The following is a 22,623-nucleotide window of genomic DNA, read 5'->3' as shown; positions in this document are numbered from 1 at the left end:
GGTGAAGTGTGGAATAAAGTAGTTTTGAGTAGACTTAGAATTGCACAACCATTAAGTGGATGGACCTTTGGGTTGTTTCTACTTGGGCTGTGCTTCCCTGAATATCCATGGCCAAGTCTTCCTGAGGGCTTACATTTCTTGGTAAAATTGAGCCCGCATCACAATGCTACATAATCTCCCTGAGGTGAAGGCAGTACCTACAGCTGCATCACCATCAGCGTGCTTTTCTAATGAGACCCTTCCTTCTGGGATTCAGAGAGTTAGTGTTTCCCCCAAGGTGTGCATCTTCTTTTTTTCTCTGAAGCTCAAAGCATGTTATTTAGATAGAAATGAAAGCAAAAGTCAAGGCCCTTGTGTTTGGTTTCTGTTCTCACATTTTCTTTCTGTCCTTGGTTAAGAGCCTTTCCATATGTTAGCTTTATTAGCTTGTAAATGAGAGGAACATTATAGCTTAGAAAGAATTGAATTCAACAAAGACTATTACTTAGCTTTCAAACTGCAATTAGAGTGCTCCTGCCTGAGCATTAGGAGCTATTGAAAGCCTGCTTCTCAGGCTACAAAGCCATAGACTAAAATAAGCTGAAATTCCTATAAAAAGTTAAGCTGTGTTGCAGAAGAAAAGAAAACCTGTGACCTTTCAGCTTTGCAATTTAACTCACATTAAGATTTTCTTGCTTCCTTACCTAGAATAACCCCTATGGCTAAATCTGGAAGTCCCCAAATATTAGTTACTTTTTATAGCCAAAAGCACACTAAGGAAAGAGCAAGCTGTTGCTGTGCTATAAAATTTGCCACTTGCTCAGTTTTAACAGTGACAATGACAATTGCAGGATGCATGGGAGAGCTATGGAACCCAGATGCTGAGCAGATGTGAAGACAGACTTCAAGAGATAATGCTACTCTTTTGACAGGCTACTTGAATCATGTGGTATAGAAAGAATGTGGACCAGGCCCAGTGTCACAAGTCCTGCTGCTGAACTATCAGCACTGCTTCGGACTAATTTTGTCACCATGAAAATAAGCAGTTAGTTCACCAGAGGCAGGTGATGACTCTAAAGTGAAACAGAGAAGTTTTATAGGTGTGGGAGTTGTTGAAAGCAAAGCACAATGGTCAGTATTCCTAGCTTTCAGGCCTCTAAAACTTTTCTCTTAAAGGTTTTGTACCTCTCAGAAATGATTCCACCTCTGACTTTCTACACCTTTTGCATGGCAAGAAATTCATTTCTGGCTTCCTCATCTTTCATTCTGTGAGTTTGCATCAGCTTCTCCTTAAATGGAATCATTCAGTAACATGATTCACTGTTCTTGAAACTGTTCTCTCTTTTCTCTCCTTAACTACTCCACCAAGTCACACTTTGATGACTAAATGCTTTATTTTTGTTGGTTTAAGTTTCGATTCCCACCACCTCCAGAAAGAAAAGTGAGAAAAACAAGAGGAGCACAAATAAGATAGTTGAAGGAGGACATGGTTTACAATGCATGGGTGACAATTAATAAGTGACTAGTGCTTCATCCAAGTGCGTCCCTATGAGGCAAGCCGTGTAGAAGTTTGTGCATTCTGGCCCCTCACAGCCCAAGTACTTGGGAAGAACTGTCTCTTGTCCCAGAATAAAAGAATATATTGCTCTTTCACTGCTTTGGCCTGGGAGAATATCGTAATTCAATGTTCAACAATGTCTATTGAACATTTATGAAAGAGACAGTGTGCTGGGGACCTGGCCTACACATGTGGAGTTCTGTGTTCCTTATATGGTAGCAGAAAGCAAATGGCCAAAAAACAAGTAGCAGAAATGAAGTGAATAAATACACAGAAATGTTAGGAGGAGGACACTAGTCATTACTGATGACAGCGATGTGCTGTGGTTGATGGAGTGAGGCAGTGGAATGAGAGATTATGTTCTCAGTATTGTTGGTAAGATAATGTGTCAAACTGAGTTGAAGAGGGATGTATCATGTTAATAATTATATTCTCCTCCTCAAGAAAAATCAGTTCTATTCAATGACTATTCTTATGACTTCCTATTTTGTATTTCACCATAGTTTTTTTTTTTTTAAATCAGTACACATTTACAAAATACAGTGATTATAGCTGCACAGAGAATTGGTACATGTTTAGATCACATCTTGATCATTTTTAGAATGGTTTTTTTGGTTCCTTAGGTCACTGAAATGATCTAAGTTGTGTTCTAAAATAACAACTTATGTTGATGAAAGATAATTCATGAATATTAATTTTCTACCTGGTGTTTGTCAAGTGCTGCTGTAGTTACTGGGAATCTCAGTCAAGACAGAAGGTATTCCCATCCTGCTCGGGACTTTAAGCTAGTGGTGAGAAGCAAGTGACACAGAAAAAAGGCAAGGATCTTTCTAAGCAGTAACAAGCAGAATGATAAAATGCCGTAACTTAGTGTCCAGGCAGGGTACTATGGGTTGGCACTAGGGACACACCTTTAAGGAGGTGACATGTGAAGCAAATCCCAAAACACTGGGGCAAGTCATGCAGAGCACACAGCACCTAGAGAAATGATGAGCTTGGCAAGTGTAATGAGCCCAGAATTCAAGCATTCTTTGTGGTAGTCAAGAAGACAGGAGATGAGGGCTTGGAGGTCATCAGAAGCCCAACGACTGGAACAACCTTGAGGACCTGGATTTGACTCTCAACAATGGGAAGCCCCTAGGAAGTTTTAACAAGTGATGTGGCATTGTTTGCCTTCTACTTCTAGATATTTCCTTAGAGTACTGTATGCAAATGAATCGAAGCAGAGCAACAGAGGGGGCAGGAAGACTTGTTAAGGACCCCCGTGGAGGTGTCTAAGCCAAAAAAGGATGGTAGCTTGAAGCAGCAATGGTTCAAAAGGGGAAACCATCCTGTATGAATGCTGTCAAGAAAAGAATAACACCATTTTTGGTTTTGCAAGTGTCAGATACAGCTCCTGTTTCTTGGTATTTCTTAACCATAGCATTTTCAGAAGCTTTATTTTTCATCCATATTAGGACACAAGCTCCCAGAGTTCTTGCTTTTCTTGTCACTCTTCCTGGTCTAGGCAATGCTGTTCTATATTCAGCATCTCATGGTGCTGAATAAATATTGATTAAACAAACTGGGTAATGAATCATGTCTGCTCCAAGTGTGGGTGCTTGGAAACGTGCAGAGGAGTGAGTTGTAATCTCCAACCTTCAGAGTGCACAGTGGATTATTAACATTGGTGGGACAGTGCGGAGCTGGGAATGGCTCCGGCCTTGCTCCTGCAGAGCCTTGGGTGTGGCATGGTTACTCTACCTCTACTTCCCATTGGCTGAGTGGAGCCTGTCTACACACACACACACACACACACACACACACACACACACACACACACACACATTCCAGAGACTCCTTTCTCATCACTCAAGGAGAAGCCTAGGTCATGATGTACTTTCTAGGTGTGTGGCTGCTTGCTGCTGATCAGCAAGAGCCCTAAACATAACACTGGGTTTGGATGGATAGACACTGTCAGAAAAAGGAGGCAGAGGTGTTTACACTCTGTGAGAAAGGATGAGAGGGGAAATCAAAAGAATTGCAGTTGTGTTACATGGCAGAGATCAGCCAACTTTTTTTTTTTTTTTTGCAAAGGATCAGAACTAAATCTTTTAGGGCTCTATCTATGTTACAGCTACTGCAACTCTGTCATACATGCCATGAAGACAAGCATGAGTAACTGACTGGAAACCAGTGTTCAGATAAACTTTGCTTATGGATGCAGAATTTGAAAATTATTTCCAAGGGTTACAAAATACTAGGTTTTTTTTCCTTTCAACTATTTAAAAACATACCAATTCTTACATATGGGACATAGCAGAATAGGCAATAGGCTATGCAGGGGCCCTAGTTTACCAAAGCATACTCTGTGGGATAAAAAAGGAGGGAGAAAGATGTGTGTAGATATTATTTGAAAACTGGCAATTTTGTAAATCTGTAATATCAGATTTTTTTTGTAAATAGCTTATTGAACATTGAAATGTAGTCCTTTGTAGGATATGACTATTTGATAATAAGGATCGGGTGACATCAAATATCTGTTGAGCATCTGCTAATTGGGATCTACTCTGCTACTCTCCCAGCTGGCCCTGGGCTTGCTCTGAGCTCTGTTACTAATGCTCCATGCAGAGGACAGATGAACTGCTAATAGGAAGCAGGTCATTTATTCTCCTTGAGATACTCTAGTGACTTGCCACTTGCATTTAAAATAAGATACAAATGCCTGATTTTGTTCTTGCTCAGTTTTGTCTGTGATCATTCTCTCTGTTCAGTCATCTCAATCTTCAATCAGAGAGCTCTCAGGGCCTTTTTGTCTGCCCTTCCTTAGGCAGAAACAGTCCTTTGCTGAGGGCAGCATGGCTAGTCCTCCTGAAGAATTTGGAACTCAGCTCGGATGTCACCTCTTCCTGGCCCTCCCACTGTAAAGCATCCTAGTCCATCCTGGACCACCCATCTAAAGCACTTCTTCCTGTAGACATCAGTTGCCATCACAACCCCTGCATGATTTTTATCCTAAAAGTTCTCTACCTGAATTACCTTGTCAATAATTCTCTAAACTCTTTTTCACATTCTGATCTTCAGCAGAGCAAGGCACTTTCTGCCTGAGTATAGCCACATCTCCATTCTTAGAGTAATGCCTCACATTCAACATTGTACAGTGCATATTTGTTAAGCTGAGGAGGAAGGGAAACTAGAGCATATGTCCTAGCAAGGTACTTTTAGAAATGTGGTAGTGTTTTACTCCAATGAGGAATGAGGGACAGTGTGTGGGCTGGTGGTGGAGAGACTACAGGCTGCTCTGAAAAGAGAACAGAGACTAGATCTTGCGGAAAGTCTTGGGCTATGTTAGGGCACTTGTACTTCATTTGCAGGCAGAGAGGACCCAAGGAGGGTTTTAGAAGGCATAGAATATAATAATTTAGTAGATTTTTTGAATGCTTACATTGGAAAAGGAAAGCAATGTGGCATTATAGCCCCTGTCCACACTGCTAAAGATGGCAATGGTCAAAGAGCAATCAGAAAAAGATTCATAACCTCAGTGATCAGGGAAAGATGCTAAAAAACTGAAGTCACGTTCAGTACAAATGCTGTCTCCATCTACACTCATCTTCTCCCTTCTTATCTGGAGGTTCTTGAGGTAGCATCTGGCATATGTCTGAACACCAGAGCTAGAAAGGTGTTCCACGTTGCATGCCTTAGTGCTCTTTGTCAGAATTGAGGCTGTTTGGTGGGTCCACATTTCAGTCTAAAACATGAAAATGAGGATGTGGAATTAAAAAAATAAGAGTGTTTAGCCTCAGGCTTGCAGTTCAGCCTCTCGTGGCCTGCCTGATCCAGCCACAGAAATGAGATTTCTGAGTGAGATAAGCCTCTCAAAATGTGTCAGTGTGAAGTGGAAGCCATTTAAACATTTAAAAAAAAACAGGTTGGAAGAGTTCTTCTTCTTATGCATAGTTCTGCCTGCAGTGTTCCATTATTCTTCATACTTGGAACTCAAAAGCATGAACTTCCTTTTGTACCTTCTTCTTCATGATTCCAGGGGTGGAGGAGGAGACAAGTAACCCTTTAAGAGCCAAAACCAAAATCTACCCCACAGATGAGAGATGTAACCAAAGTGTGAGGTTGTTTGAAGCCAGCGAGGGCCCGGGATCAGTGCTCTCTTTTTCACTGGATGAGGCCTATTTTGCAGAGCTATCTCCAGCTGCCTTTTACGTACTAGATGACAATGGAGTTTGTGTTATCTGATACTTCCTTTCTTTTACGGAAAAATCAAAATAGGAAAAGTTATCAACCACCCATAGAGATCTCTGTTTGTGCAGTTACATAGTGATTAATAATTTTAAAGCATGTAAGTGATCACAGACAGCACATTGACTGCTGAGAGCCCATTTTCCACAAATTTACTGATTCTGTCTCTAAAAAGAGTGCCCTTTTTTATCCATTATCTCTACCTCCTGGGAAGCATCCTCTGTGGCAAGGAGTATTTTGCCCAGTTCATGAATCCTCCCAAGAAGGTATTCTTGCCTACCTTTATTTGCTCTCAAACTTCAACATCTTCTAATTAAAGGCCAGGCATGATTAAAGGCAATTTTTGAGAATTGTGTCTTTTGTGCTAGTAGATTCTGGATTTTGCCACTGGTTGGCTTTAGCTGCTTGGAAGCATTTCATTAGAAACGGCCCAAGAGAGTAAAATGCTCTCTGAGTCCAGAAAAGACAGTGGTTAGACACATGGACACTGCCATGATAAGAGCTCTTGTGGGCCCAGGCAGCACCCTGAATAGCTCTCATCCCTGTGGCTCCTGTCCCACTGAACCTTCCCTCTTCTCAGCTGGAGACACCCAAGGGTACAACCTACTGCAAGATACTGGGTACAGGACGAGGGAAGTTTTCTGGATCTAAAAGGAAGAATGCAAACCAATTTGCAGTGTCCTCCTAAATAGAAATGGCTTGAAAAGACTCACCGAGAAGTCATCACTGGGGAAGAACAGGAGATCTCGAAGAGGATCATTCCGGTAGGTCTTTTCAAGTTCTTCAATGACAGTTTCATAATCCAAAGGCTCAAGAAGCCTGGGCTTTTCCTGCTAAACAGAAAAAACATATTAGAGATCTACAGTATCATCTCACTTCTGTACATCTGATCTGATTTCATTTTTTATTTGCCACTTTAGTTACTATTTTATTAGCGTGTGTTAATACGTACTCACTGTGGGGTATAGGTACCTGTGCACAGCACATCTGAATTCCTACTTCATCTCCTGCTTCTCTTAGTTCCCTTCTGTTTTGCAAAAGATCTACCTCTCTATTTCCTATTTTTTTATTTTGCTCTTTATTTTGTTGATATTTTGGGTTTCTCACATAAGTGCTTGATAATGCACAGTTTTTCATTGAAGTCACCAAGATTCAAGGAATTTGGGACAAAAACCAGACCACTCTTATTTTCAGATCTGAAATAACATGGCAGAAATCCTGAAATACAGGGCATTCCAGCTGTTGGCACCAAGTTCCCAAGACGCACAGTATCCTGCCTGCCACATCCACAGGAGAGATGGTCTTCGCCAATGAGAATCAAGGTCTTTTGTTAATCTGCAGTATTGCAATGACAATAGCATTTTTGCTGAATTAGGTACTTCTTTGTGAGTTCTAGTTCGATCAGTTTATAAATTCTGGCTCTCTGCTAGCAGTCAAAATACCGCAGACAGCCTTAGTTGTTGCTGGATGTGGATCCCATGTCAGGACTGATTCCTTTGCTGTTAGCCTCTTTGTCTCTACAGACAGAAGCTGGGTCAGCCTCTAACACAACTGAACAACAAAACTACTACAGACACACTGTGATGACAAAAAGAGAGTCTGAAAAAATTCCCAGATAATCACACATTAAATCCCCAAACTCAAGCGGTAATGGGTTCTCACCAGAGAAGTCTTCCCTAGTGCTGGGAAGTAAATGTCCAAGGGGAAGATAGGATTGTGTCCTTGTACTTTTTTTTTTTTTCTTTTTTTGGTATTTTAGGGAAGGGTCTACAGGGTCTACAGGGTCTCCCGACTAGATTGGACTCACAGTGATTCTTCTGTTTACAGCCTCCCAAGCACTGAGATTACAGGCGCATTCCACCACGCCCAGTCTCAATGGCCATCTCAGTGTGCCCCAGGGATGGGGCTGGCATGGCAGGCACAGGGATTGAAACTCCAGCTCCTGCTGCTGCTTGTAGGTGCTTTAATCTGCTGAGCTATTTGGCTAGCCCTTGTATCACTATAGATAGCAGGTGTTTTCTCCCAACTGTATGTAACTCATGGATCCCCCTGAACAAAGAGAAACAAAATCTTACAAAACAGAAATTCATGGACTTGATCTGAGTCCCCTAGCCCTCTGATGAAGCATTTATGAAAATTAAATGATAAAAGGGCAGTTGTGTAGAGGGCGGGGGTCCTAGAGCCTTGAGGCATCACTGTGCAGTTTGGATGGTAAAGTGAAGTTATAAGTGAAAAAAAAAAAAAAAAAAAAAAAAACAAACACAAAAACTTTCTCATCTTAGTGACTGACAGAAACTCTCCAGCCTCCAACTTTGCCTGCTCTCCACACTCGGCAAAGAGAGGTACCCAGACTTAGCTTTGGTTTAGCTTTAGCTTCTAGGCTGCCTTTGGAAGATCTCTGAGTGTAAAGTTCCTCAAACTCTCATCGACATTTTAAGCATTGCTAATGGACCACTCAAAGGAGCAGTCAATATTTATTTTGATGATTTTCCAAACATAAAAAATAAAGCACACAAAATGCGGACATAGTGGGCAAATGACAAGGACCTCCATGCACTTTCTGCATTAAAGAGAAAAATCATAGATGCTTAAGTAATCTGAGGGCAATGTAAGGTGAATCTTTGCTCTGGAAGGGCCCTTTAAGCAAAGTGGTTATGTTTTGCAAATAAATATACATAAATCCATAGAATATTTGAAGGACAGAAAAAATTTAATTGGTCTACACAATCTGGTTAGTAGAACTGTGAGAGATGGGGAATTTTGCAGTAGAAATATGGAGGTACAATGGCATACCTTTGATAGTTAAAACAAGCGTCTTTCTAGATAGTCCGCATTTTGATGTTATTAGTCTTTTTTAGATATATTTTGAGTTCCAATTCTTTAGTTCTCTGGCAAAGGTTAATCTCAATGATCACAAACTGATAGCTCAAAAGGCAAATGCCATTTCCAGATGTTTGGTTTGGGGCCAACACTGACTTTATTTTGTTTGGTTTTAAACTGACTTTGACTTATTTAAGAAATAGTATTTCACTCTAGTGTAGTGGCAGGCCTTCCTAGTCTTTATTTTTACCCCACCATATCCTTCCTTTATATTACCAACTGCCTAACAGGCCCTCAAGTGTGAAACACTTCATTTATTCTGGAATGCATACTTTCTAAAACCAGTGTGTATCTGTGAAAGGTGGCAATTGTTACAAAATGTACAGTGAAATCCCATCAGGAAGCTCTTATCTCTGCCACAGATTTGGACGACCATTTCCATCTTTTCTCCTCACTAGAGTTTCTTTTGGCTTAAGCACACGACGGCCTTCAGTGTTGGCTGCAGCAGCCTGCAGTGTGGCCGCTGATACTCCTCTCTTTTTCCCATCCTCACTCCAGCGTGAACTAGACAAGGTGACTTTAAAGGAAAGGATGTGAGGACCCTTTGAGTGCCCATGCACAATCTGGTTCTCTTTCCTTTCATATTTTACCTCCCAGTCCCAGACTTGAGCATGAATAATAAGCAAAGAAGGTCTTTAAAAGAAGATCTTTTCTTGTGACCTAAATCCTATAATTCAGCCAATCAGAGCTCCCAAGACAAAGATTATTGGTAAAACCATAGAGAAACTAAATTCTCAGCTTTCTTTGGTCTAACCAATAAAAAGCTCTGAATACTTCTGTGGGAAACCATATTTTTATATATTCATCTCAAGCTATCACACATGACCCAATTAATAAATAATATTTATTAGGACTTTTCTATTTAGAATATGATACTGGGGTTATATTGACATGAGGATCAAAAATCTGGCCCATCTTCTCCATAAATTTGATTTCTGGGGGAGAAACAAATTAGTAAAATTCTCTATTTTTGAAGGATCTTGTTAAGCAGTGTGTAACATTCAAGATACCCAATTTAGGGTCATCCAGACAGCTCAGCAGACTAAAGTGCCTGCTTAGGCAGGCCCAGGGATGGTGTTTCAGTCCCCCAGGGTGCGCTGAGATGGCGAATGAGACTGGGTGTGGTGGCGCATGCCTATAATCCCAGCACTTGGGAGGCTGAAAATAGGAGGCTCACTATGAGTCCAATGTGAGACCCTGTAGTCCCTGGACTAAATACATTAAGAAAATACCCAATGTGTCATAATGCTATGGATAGGAAGTTTGACAAGAGAATAACATTGATGTATTCTATAGGGCCCAGAATTTGTGTTTCACAAGGTTTGCCACAAAAGCTTTACTATCTGAAATGACATGAGTCCAGGCTCCCCAACCAGTAACTCTCTCTGGAGCAAGGAAGGTGTATCTTCAGAGTCTTGCTCAAAGAGATAGATACATACAGGGATGGCAGAATCAGTTCATGTCTCACTACTGCTCCTTACGGAGACACTGAGTGAAGCTGGAACAGAGCAACATGGGTTTACAGCTTTAACAAGGGCTGAATGTCCCTCCTGAATTGAATGTGCCTCTTTCTCTCGGAAACACACCACCTGGGAGAGAGAGTCTGTGCCAGAATTAGCCTGAACTGGATTGGATTTTTACAGTGCTTTTTATTCCTTCTCTCAGGTATTCTGAAGTCACTATGCATGGCAGATGGCACCCCACAGCACCTGCTGCTGTGCGACAGGGTGATGCTGCACCCTATGGCAGTAGGCCCTGTTCTTCTCACGCAGGATTATGAGGCTTGTTTGATCTGGTTCCCTCAATCCACAGCACTCTTCTAAATCAGCTTCACAGCAGAAGAGTGGGCTCCTGTTGCAGACACAAAAGCTGTCTTTCCCTGCACTTATTCCATGATTTCTCAGGGAATGCCAACTCCCTCTCAGCCATGGAAGGGTGAGCTGATATTCTAGTAATAGGCTGGGCTGCTAGGGCCATTCAATTGGCTTGCAACAAGCAGACTACCTGCCTTAGCTGATGATTCTACAGTAAAGAGTGCAGTATTCCACAGCAAACACTTGAAAAGGAGCAACTTTGAGGTATGTATCTGATCTTTTTAAGTAGCTCTACATCAACATTTATATCCGTTTAAAAAACACTACCAAACTTTTCCAAGAAAAAAAACAAGCCCACTCTCACTGGGGTAGAGCACAGGTCAAGGAATCTATAAATGGGATGCAGATTTCTTTGGCAAAACTTCTACAGCCAAATTTCCACATTAATACACACAAAGAAGTAACACAAAGCTAAGGCTCCAACCACTAATTAAAATGGAGCTCTTAGTTTGCTTTATGTTTATTGAAAAAAAGAAAGAGCAGAAAATTGAGAGATGCAGCGGCTCAGGAGGAAACAAAGCCTAGGGACCACTTTAGCTGAATAGTTGAGAAACACCAAGAAAACCTGAAGGTGGTGAGCTGCTCTGATGACAAAGCCCTTCCAACTGGTGGGAACCCTTCCTGCTGCAACAGGATAACCAGGACATGAGGAGAAAATAAGAAAATCAAGAGTTTAAGCCTCTCTTTAGTTGTGGCATGAAATACTTGGGGACTAAATAGATAAGGAAGCAATATTTTCACCAGTCAGAGATTAGAAGAACAAGTACTGTAAATTTAATGAGTATGAAGAGCAAACAATAGGGACTCAATAAACCTGTGTTAAGCAACTGACTTTATATCCTTTCATCCAGATCCAGAGATTTATTTTTGGGATTTTATCTTAAAGAAACAAACACAAGCATATAATCCAAGATGTATAGAAGCATGACTTCCCTTTACTATCTTTGTAACATCACTGGTTAGTCAAGAAATACATGTTCAAACAACACTGAGATTCCATGTTACTCCAGAAAGAGTGGCCGTCATTAATAAATCAAATCAACCAATAGCAACAAATGCTGGTGAGGCTGTGGGGTAAAATGAACCCTCTCCATTGTTAGTGGAAGTATAAGTGATACAATCCCCATGCAGTCCATATAAGGATTTCTTAAGAGCCTCAAGTTAGATGTCCCATTTGACCCAGCTATTCTCCTTCTAAGTGTCTTGACAAAAGAGTTAAAAGCCTTGTACCAGGGGACATATGCATGCTTATAGCAGCACAATTTAAACTAGTGAAGTATCAGAAACATCAAATATGCTTATCACTGGATGAATGGATAAAAGAAAATGATATTTTTATATAAAATGGAGTACTACAATGCCATAAACAGGAATAGACTTGAGACATTTTTAGATAAATCAATGCATCTTGGGACCATCATTTTAAGAAAAATAAATGAAAACAAACCCAAAGGATAAATAAGGAGCCAAAGGGAACACAGATACTGGGAAGTAGAAAGAACATGTTCAAATGGGAAGGGGAACAATGGAAGGGGGATGAGGAAGAGAATGAAGAAAAAAGCAATTTAGAAAAGGACATGGAGGGTCCTCAGGATACCTCAGTGGACTAACTCCGGCTTAGGACCGGAGTTCGATCCCTGACACCATACACCATGCAGGTCCCACCCCCGGGCATGCTGAGCTGGCCACCAAGACTGAGTGTGGTGGCACACGCCTGTAATCTCAGCATAGGAGAAGCTGAAAACAATAGGATTACTGCAAGTCATAGCTGCAGAATGAGCTCCTGTACCAAACACATAAAAAAATAATTAAAAAATAAAAGTAAAAAAGAATATGGAAGGAAAAAATGGAAACAAAATCTTTTTAAATGGAGACAAGAAGCAAAGTTAGAAGTAGGAAAAGAATGGGAAAAAAAATTAGACAGATTATGTAGAGGAACAAATTCAGTACGATGCATGAGATCACTATGTACTGCAAACACATACTAATGTATATATTTTTTAAAGACAGAGTAAACACATTCACCTGTGTCCAGGGAGAATAAATAAAAAAGGATAGGCAGGTTAGTGAAGACACGAGAACTGCTATTCAAAAGAGCGGCTCATCATTTTCAGAGAACAATGTGTATTAGAGAAAGAATTAGTGCTACAATGAGCTTTGGGAAGACATTGGACCTAAGCTAGAGATTGGAGTAAATCAATTAATAACTGCATAAAAGTGAGTAAATAAATAATGAATGAATGACAATGAGTAAATCAATGAATAACTAAGTAGTAAAGTAAATCAATGAGTAGCAGTATAAGCCACGAACGATCCAATTCTTCAGTGAAGTTAGCTAACTCACAATGTTTTCCATATGATTGGCTTTTCAGGAGAAAACTTGAGATAGTGGAGACATAATTGATGAACCAAAAATTGCTACAAAAGGATGAATAAGAAAAGGGTACTAATTGGAAGAAGAGACGCTCAAGGTCATCTTGCCAATAGGTCTAGATTCACATACATTATGGCATTCACTCAAAACAGAACATCTGAATCTCTAAGGGGTAGTCAGGCTGAAAGGGTAAAGTCAGGGAAAAATGGAAAATAATAACTCATCAAGGATAAGATAGAATTAAAAAAATTTAATCATAGCAACCCTATGAAACTCTTCATACCTTTTAAAACTGGACTTTTGGAAGGCTATAGAAAAAATGTAAAGCACATATATATTATTGTTTAATAAAAATGGAAATGATGAATAATTGAACAACTGCAAAAGGTTTTAAACTTTTAAAGAAAAGGATTGCACATATAGATCCAAAGATTATTGATTATATTTGAATGGGATTATATAACATTCAGGATTTTGCTGTTTAGATTTTTCTGTATCCTTTTCTATAACAAACATGAATTGTTTTCATCATGATAAAAAAAAAAACAAAAACAAAAACTAAACTTGGTTTGCAGAAACTATCAAGTCTTATCAAAACACTGGGGAGTTGTTTGATTTTAAAGTTGTTTACCCTTTGAAAATCCTCCAGAGAGACCCTAGAAATATCACAGTGGGAATTTGCAAGGAAATTCAAACACTAAGAGATTCGAGTGATTACGAAAATAGGATGCACAAGTAATTTGTGGAAAGATATGAGAGGCAAATAATTACAGATTAGGAATGTGGTATGTGGTTCTAGAAATAAAGAAAACAAGGAAGCACAATTAGGATTTTTTTTTTTTACATTTTTTTTCTTGTCTCTTGTTTTCATTTATTATCCTCTTTTCAAAAAAAAAAAAAAAAAAAAAAAAACATTTACTTGAGAGACAGCATAGCAGTAATTGTTATGACCTGACAAGCAGTACATATTTAGAAGACCAGAATGACAGGCATCCCAAGCATGACCCTAGTATTACACATTGCTATTCAGTGCAATTGCTTAGTTCACAGGAATCAGCATATATAGTTATTCAGGGTGAGAATCCTACCAATTAACTGCTAGTTTCAAACAACGAAGAGAGGGCAAGGAGGAAAGCTAGGAAACATGACAGGGGCAAAACCATACATTTAGAAGCACAAGATGGTTAAGGCAATGATCCTGAGAATCTTCACAATTAGGATTGAACAGCAAACGTCTTCTTGGCTTTGTAGGGAATGAGCACGATCTGGTGACTCAAACACCCATGTGTAGTGTTAATCACTGTGAAGGGTTGGAAGCCAGAAACTCTTATGGGAAGTACAGAACCTTCTACTAACCAGGTAAGACTGGAAAAGTTGACTGAGGCTTAGCTGATGTTGATTGAGTGGATAACAAGAGCAATGTTGTGGAGATCAAGGAGACAAAGCTTATGAAAGTGGTAAGAGAATCCCCAAATATCAGGTGATACACATCTGTCATAATTTGAAAATGATTGAAAATTATTCTCCTCCATGTTTTACCTCTAAACTTATACTAAAACCAAACCAAATCAATCAAGTGGTACCACCAAGTACACTAATTTCATATTCCTGAGAGTGCTGTACATGCTTTTATAAGTGTTATCCAAGTTTTCTCTAAAAATTCTGACATCAATGATGTTAAGAAAGGCAAAGAAGGTAATATGATAAGAAAAGCAGTGAAATAAAAGAAAAAAAGAGCAAGAACAGCACCTCCCCCATGTAGCTCCTAAATAAGGTCAACTGGCTTCATCTTACATAAAATAAGGAAGGCAATTTATTCTGTTCTGTGTAACAGCAAATGAACATTGGAAGTGTACCTTCTGTATTCCTTAATAAACACCCTAGAAAATGCTTTCATGTATTTGTACTTTCAGATGAAAAATAAAGGCTTAGATTTAGGGTTGTTTTGGTGTTAAATCCATCAGCTTCACACATGGCAATACCTGGAGAGCAATCAATGGTGGAGGTACTTAGCATTTCTTTCTGCAGTGCAAATGCGAGAGCCAGGAAAGTAGTGAGCAGATTTAGGAAGACAGAACAATTTCTACAGCAAATTCCTTGTGCTGGGGGCCATGTAATTGGTTTCTAAATTTTAAATATAATTATGGTGATGACCCTTTGGTACTGACTACTGGAGATAATCTGGTTCTGTTCCTCTGAACTGATTATTCTTTGTTCCCTTTTTCAAAAAAAGATTTCTTTCCAAGAAGCACTGTGAGAAAATTTTATAGCCCAGCTCTGAAAATTGTAATGATCTTCCTGTGACACACAAGGCCTCCTGCGATGCTCTCTGGGACTCCTGCACTCTTTAGTCACCTTGACCATTTCTAGTTATCTGAATCTTTGTTCTACATTTAATATACATAACAAAATTACTCGTATATAGTATCAGATATAGGACTGATCCTAAGTCCTCCTGCAGTATGCAAAACTCTTCATCCTACTCAATGAGACAGTAAAATGACAACAATGGATATTTACTTTAGGACCAATAGTGTAGGATCTATTAAAGCATAATGTAATTATTTAAAGTATCTCTTCAGGTCTTCACATATAGTCAAGGAAATTGGGGGTTTAGCAAGTGCCTACAAGGCATTCCCATCTTGAGGTCTGGGAAACAACTGAGGAACAATGCAACTAGGAACTGGCACCTCTATTATCAAGATAACTGATTGTATTTCTTAGAAGAAAAATCAAAATGATGCACAGATTCTTTAAACCCTAATATCATCCAGTACCCTTTGGCCTTAATGTACTTGGAATGGAACCAACCACCACATTCTTTGTGTTTAAAATAAATGAAAAAATCAGAGAGAGTCCGTGCAGCTGGATCTGTGGTTACAGCTGTTAGCCTGTGGTCGTGTGACAGATTTAATTCAACCCTTCATCAGAGGGAGCTCCTTTGGACAGTCTCTCAAATGTCTGAGCTCCACAAGACAAGACTGGCTTTTCTTACCAAAAAGGAAATGATTAAGTAAGGAATAAGCCATCTTGTGCTGACCTATTAACCTTTTCTTTGTCTTGAGCCACAATTTTGTGAGAATGGAAAAACACTAGAGCAATCAAAGTTAAGAACTGCACAGCTGGGCAAGGTCAGATTAAACTGAGTTTGGAAATGGTTCCCTTGGTAACATGGATCACAGAGAAATCAACCAGTAACAATTCTTTGAATGTTAGTTTATTTCAGTAAAATAAATCAAGCTAGATTTGGTGAACTGTAAAGTCCTTTGCATATATATGATCATGATTGAAAGACATAATTAATTCACTATATCCAATGCAAACATTATTATTAGAAAAATCAGAATTCTGCTTTTCTAACTCTTAATGAAAATTAGAAAAATGAATGACAATTGAACTTTACAGAAATCTTTATGTAATATATACTTTTGAAATAAATTCATATTTCTTCAATTTTGTTTTCTTTTTAGGTATATATATATATATATATATATATATATATATATATATCTTGGTATTATGTCCAGATTTGCACATTTTGCATAGCAAACGAAAATAAAAAACTAACAGCAACTCCTCTGTATAACATTAATACTTGAAAAGAAGTAGAAAATACCCAAGAAGATCTAAATCAGATCAAATTACATGTCTCATTTAGTTTTGTAGAAACACTTGAAAGATAATAAATATCATTAAAAATACATCGCAACCCAATTACAAGATTGCCTGACACCGGGGAAATTGATGCCTTAGAGCAAACTGCAGGGAATTTTTAATTTGTATAAAGGTTGTGATAAAAGCTGCCACCAGCTTAAACTTCTGAGACTATTTTAGTCCTTTATCAGCCATACAAACCTTATATTGACTACATGGAAGTGTTTGCATGTACACATACATGTGACACATGCTCTAATGCAAAGAGTTCTGTCCATGACATGTATTCTATATTTTTGACCCACATTTCCACAATGCTAACCCATTCTTCTATGCCCTTTCTTATCTGTGGCAACTAAGGATGGAATACTCATCAGGCTGTTTTTTTGTTGTTATCTAAGCCTTGGAATCAATCACTGTGACTTTTTTTAGTAGTAGCTTTCTAGTTTTCTTACCAAGGCTTCTCTGCCCACTCCTAACAGGCCCAGTCTGGGTGGGTCTCACTATTAAGAAGGTCCTACTTGCTGTGGTCAAGTGCATGTGACCTCAGTGAGGTCCATCCAATTTTTCCTTCCAGAAATCTGAACCCCAAGTGGAGTGATGCAAAAGTTGAGAAAGGATTCAAATTTGCTAATTTCTGAGTCTTCACTCTCACAAGATCACTAATTGCTTCCAAATACCAAGGCCATGCCTGATTCCCACTCCTCTGAGACACTGTAAATCCACTTTCAGTTCTTTTCCAAGCCTGTCTCCCAATCCTGTTTTCTGTTCCTTAATCCAGGTTGCACTTATTTACTGGAATAAGATTTTAATTCCTGTGACTAAAGAAATGTAATGCTATTTAGTACAAGAAGTAGCACCTATAAGAAAAGACTATTGTTTCCCCAGTATATGTTTGTTTGGATTTGAATGGTTTGAAAGGCTATCTTGTAGCCTATGAGTTCTGTGTTTCAGTGGTAGGAATTTATGTTTAATAAAGTCATACATTCGAGTTGTAGCCAAATACCATCTCATTCTGTAAAATATATGACCACATTCATCCTGCGATGAGGACTTAGTGACTTCTGAGTTTCTAAGATGTTACACTAAGTGCAACCCTGCCTCTAATTTTCCATGAACACCTACTCATCTGGCCATCACTTTCCAATGATACTAGAACATTAAGACGTCAGTAAAAATGATCTTATAGCCACATTGCTTTTCAGTGCTGACAGTGCTACATGGTACAATTCTTCTCTCCATAAAAGGTGCTTCTTACTAGAAAGAAGTACGGCAGATCCCTACAGTCCGTAACAGACAAGGCATCTCTAAACCATTTCCAGATCCAAGTCAGTTTGCTTTAGTCTCAAAAGGCACAGTTGCTCTGTTATAGTAAAATAATTTATGTACATTTGCTCATGGAAATAATAGCCTTACCAAGGATGTAATAATAGTAATAATAGTTACTACCATTTTAGATAACATAACCCATAAAGGCTGATGATAGGTATTTTCTACCACTACTTTAATGGTCAAGGGCAAGAATCATGGTACGCTTTTAGTATCTTCTATTATTTAATACCTACATTACTCCTAGAAGAAATCATCATAATTTTGGGGTGTGTGTGTATATATAGGTGAGAAAGCTTGGATTCTGAAGACTTGGCTAGAAATATGCATGGAAGTATTTTAACTCTGCTCATCCTGAAACCTATACTCTACTCGATCAGTAAAGAAGATGGTTCTGGACTCTTTTGGAAAGTTTTGCTGAGTTCACACACCTATAATATTCAAATGATGGAACTAAACAAAAAGGGGGATACAGATGAATGTTCATTTTGTGTCAGTGTATTCAAAGTGGTTAGGATAGATATATAGTTATATTCTCTTAATGAATGGAGGGATTTGTTCTGATGGTGTTTGTGGATAGGATGCAGTGTCTGCATCTTGCGCAGCAAATAACCACTGGGAAGAGAGTATGCAATGTGTTAATTATTGAAAATGTCCTACCAATTTGATTTGAAACTGTCTCATTGCTATTTGTTTCTCAATAAAATTATGGGAAAAAAAAGAAGATGGTTATGAAAGGACAAAAAGCAGCAAAGCTTTGTAGTGTGCTTGTTTCCTGTTAGGAGACATATGAATGTTAATAATCCTTGGGTTGGTATCCACACTGGAAATTGTCACCAACAGAAGAGCTCTTTAAAGCCAAAAAGCTTTTCAGCAAGGTCAGCATCAAGAAATAAATAGTTACTGGGAGCCTGACCTCAGTTCCTGTATACGGTGACACTCCCTTCTCATGACACGTGGTTTACATCCTGCTTAGCTAGGTGGCTATGGCCTCCTCTCTCCTGCTGTCACTTTTCTCCCTCCCTTAGTAGTTAGCACTGGGGAAAGTGAGATCATTCCCAGGCAAGCAGCAGGCCCCACTCCCCGGCACACTCTGGGCGTAGTTCTTGTGCTGCTCCCGGGTGCCTGAGCTGGCTGCTGCCCCTGGTGCAGCCCACACCCATGGTTCTCTGACTTTTGCTCCCCTTCATTCCTGGTCCAGGCCCAGTTGTGAAACACACTTCTCCATTTTCATGGTCTTGGTTAAACTCCCTCTCACCATTTCCCTACTCTTGCTTCTGTTTTCTTCAGTGTCCATTTATACATTTCATTCCTGCTGGTTGCTGAGTTTCAACTCAGATTCAATCTCATTTCATCTTTCTGTAACCCTCACCTTGGCACCTGTGAGTCCACCCTGCCCTTCTTTTCAACCACAGACCTAAGTAGGCAACGCCCTTTGAATGTCTGTGAGCAGCAAAAAGTGACAGTAAAGAAGCACATCTGAGCAGGGAAGGAGGCTGCTCACACAGACATGGAAGAACAGAGGATAAAAAACCTAATCTGACAGGCAACAACACAATGTAACATAGCATTATCAAGAACTGTCTCACATATAACAAGTTAAGAACTATGTTAAAGGCATTCAGATGACATCATCTTTCTATAGAAAGAATTTTCATGCAAAGGTTTTCTAAACACTCTTCTACAAATTAATGATTCACAAACCTGTAATATTTAAAAATAAATCTTGTTATTTTTAAAAGTTCTGGATCTTTTTTTTTTCTGTGCAGATGATTGACATATAGTCAACATAATCATGTATTCAATCTTTCCAAATTAGGACATAAAATTTAGGAAGGAAGTTATCTTTTCACTAGCTTCCTTTGTATCAGAGATAATATTAAATAATTCTGGCAAAATATGAAAATAGAAAGTCAGTTAAAAAGAAAGCCATCAAGCATAGGACATTATACAGGTATCAAAGATAAAAGGAAGTTGTGTTACTCGATCTAAGAAGTGAGTTTCAATTTCCTAGAACTTTTCTCATAATACAGTTGTGCTCTAAACTGTACATTGTCTATAAAAAATGCACTCATACATATCGAGGTATTTTTGTCAATGTACTTGGCAACTGGATTAATAATAGAAACTTGCAATACAGTTAAAATTTCTATAGTAAATTATATAACTCCAAACAGTATGAAGGAAAACAGAGTATGCCAAGTACTGGCTCAAAAGAACATAGGGTTGTCAGTCTGGCTCAAAAGAGCATAGGGTTGGACTGCACATTTACTATGTCACAGGGTTCTCCATACTTGGATACATAGGTGATTTCTAAATTTGTCTTAGTGCAGGAACTGGCTTATTGAGTTCAAAATCTACATAATCAATACAAAAACTGATACTCTGGTAATTATCTGTAGCTGTCACTATTTCTCCTTTTGCTATAATATCTGAGTGTTTCTAAAAGTTTAAAAGAAATTATTGTTTTATTTTCTAACTTTACCTTAAGTCTGTGGCTATCCTTGGGTAATTTTGTGACTTGAATCTTTTTTTCTGTAACCACCTATTGAGTAGACATCAAGGTCAGTCTAGGAATATTGGTTTAGGTTTTAGAAAGGTTAGACCAATGTGCTGGGGTAAGTTCAGTCTCTTAGGTGGGTTTCTGCAAAATTGAGCCTTAGAAAAGGAAGAACAAAACATGACGTTTTTGAGGCAAGCCTCATCAACCCAGAAAGATCTGGACCTGGAACCCAATGCTTGACACAACTCACAAGTGTGTCTACTGAGGGCTTTATCGGCAAAGAGGCCCCCAGTGTGAAATTCTCTGGCCCAGTGCCTTCAACTCTAGTCACTAAAAAAGTATATTGACTCAGACTATGTCCCCTTTCCCAGACCCCTGAAGTGCAGCTCTTTTCTTTGGTTTTCATAACACTAAGTAGCACTTTTAACTGTGTACAGCATTCATAACATGTTCAGCAGGCACATTATCCAATAGAATTCAAATAAGCAATCCTAAAACCAAACAGGGGTTATTGTCAGCATTTTTTCAGAAGAGGAAACTGAAGCTCAGAATGATTTAAGCAGCTGCCCAGGAGTGTGTGAGAGTCAGACAGACCGACCCCAAGACACCTGCCTCCAATCTAGTGTTCTAATTGCTTGTTTCAGTTTCTTAGACTGTGCTTTCCAAAATGAAAACCACATCTTGGGATAATACTCAAGAATGGACTAAACAATCCTCTACTCAATAGAAGAGACCACCTGTGAAAGTAGATATCCCTATCGAAGGGAGACCGAAAACGGACCATGGTAGCAGCAAGTCCCCAGTGCCTTCCAGAGAAGAAAGCTAATCACTGTATGAATGATCTTAATTAAATTTGAATGCATTGCTACTGAATGCTGTGGGGAAACACTGTGTCCTTACTGGCTGCTTTTCCCATAGTACTCAGCAGCAATACATTCAAATTCAATTAAGATAATTCAAAAAGCGATTAGCTTCATTATACTGTGAGACACTGGGGACTGTCCTTTTTGCCAATCCTGTATGTGCGGTGTGTATGCAGGACAGATGTTTTCTTCTCCTGTGTGCTGTCTCTTTGAGTGGTAGAAAACAAGTGAATCTCAGGGTGACCTAACCCATGGTATTCCTACAATCCAATGACAGAAAAGCAGTAGAAACATGATGCTTTGGATTAGTTTAAAGACTCAAATAATCTCAAGCTAAGTCATCTTCTGAAACAAATACACATTTTAATAGGCCGAGGGTAAACAGTGGTGTGTGTTTTATGGTGTCATCAAGAGATCACAACTAGACTTCTATCTCAGGTAAATGGAGAACAAAATTTGGATCCAGGACTCTTTCTCTGTACCAATTGAGATGCAGGAAGTAAAAAAACCCAAGCTGCATCTGCAGGGATGAAGCTGATGGGTGGATCATGAGTGTTCACCAATGGCGGGCACGCAGCTCTGAGGCAGAATCTGGGCAAGCAACACAACCCGAGCCCTAGTGGCCAGGCCTCTGATACCTCTTGCTACTATTAAATTATCAACAAATAACTCTAAGTATACAGAGAGCCACTATTAACTCAAGGGCAATATTCTTTCTTTTTTTTTCAGGACAATATTCTTGTTCGTGGTTTTACCCATTAATGGTTAGTGACTAATCATATTTGTAAGTGACAATTTATACATTATCTTTGCTGTACACATAACTTTCAAGAGCCACATCTCTTTCTAGATTATACACCTTCATATTACAAAATGATTTTTTTTTTATGACTAGAACTGTGGCTTCAACTAAGCAAAGCAGGAATTTGATAATGTGTGGAGATTTTTTATTTCTCACAATTGAGAAGAGGTTGCCTCTAGCATTAAATGCAAGGGGTATTGCTAAATATCTTACAATGCATAGGATATACCCATTAAAAAAAGAATTCTCAGGTCACAAATGACAGTGATATTGAGGTTGAGAAAGCTTTCCATGAAGAAAAAAAGCAAAGCTTGAAATGTTCTACAGACATAATCTGTCTTCTAAAAGAAGCCACCACCAATGTTGCTGTGGTCATCTGTACATGAGGTAGGCCTTGAACATGACAGAGAGGCACCAGAATGCTTTAGCAGTCAGCTCTGACATTCAACTGTCAGTGATTCTTAAGACAAAAACCTAGAGTCCTGGAAGAAGCACACATTTCTAGAGCACTCTTTTCATTGGCAAAGAGTGAGGCAGAAACATTGGAACCTATAAAACAGTACCAAATCTTTTGCAA

The 22,623-nt window shown here is 39.0% G+C and overlaps 1 protein-coding gene across 7 annotated transcripts in view; it reads right to left on the bottom strand.

Moving 5' to 3' along the window:
* Nucleotides 1-22,623, bottom strand: part of Dock10 (dedicator of cytokinesis 10) — a 206,105-nt gene that overhangs the window by 147,306 nt on the left and 36,176 nt on the right. For 5 of the 7 annotated variants that reach the window (XM_023723036.1, XM_023723034.1, XM_023723037.1 and 2 more), the window contains exon 2: nucleotides 6,481-6,600. In XM_023723036.1, the coding sequence (XP_023578804.1) occupies nucleotides 6,481-6,600 (120 nt within the window). The remainder of the gene's footprint in view (nucleotides 1-6,480; nucleotides 6,601-22,623) is intronic. The other 2 variants (XM_023723035.1, XM_023723039.1) reach the window with 1 other exon arrangement.

Source organism: Octodon degus, unplaced genomic scaffold (assembly GCF_000260255.1).
Source record: "Octodon degus isolate 3935 unplaced genomic scaffold, OctDeg1.0 scaffold00096, whole genome shotgun sequence".
In the NCBI taxonomy this organism is placed as follows: Eukaryota; Metazoa; Chordata; class Mammalia; order Rodentia; family Octodontidae; genus Octodon; species Octodon degus.
The sequence above is the reverse complement of the archived record's forward strand: the minus strand, read 5'-3'. Positions and strand labels throughout refer to the sequence as shown.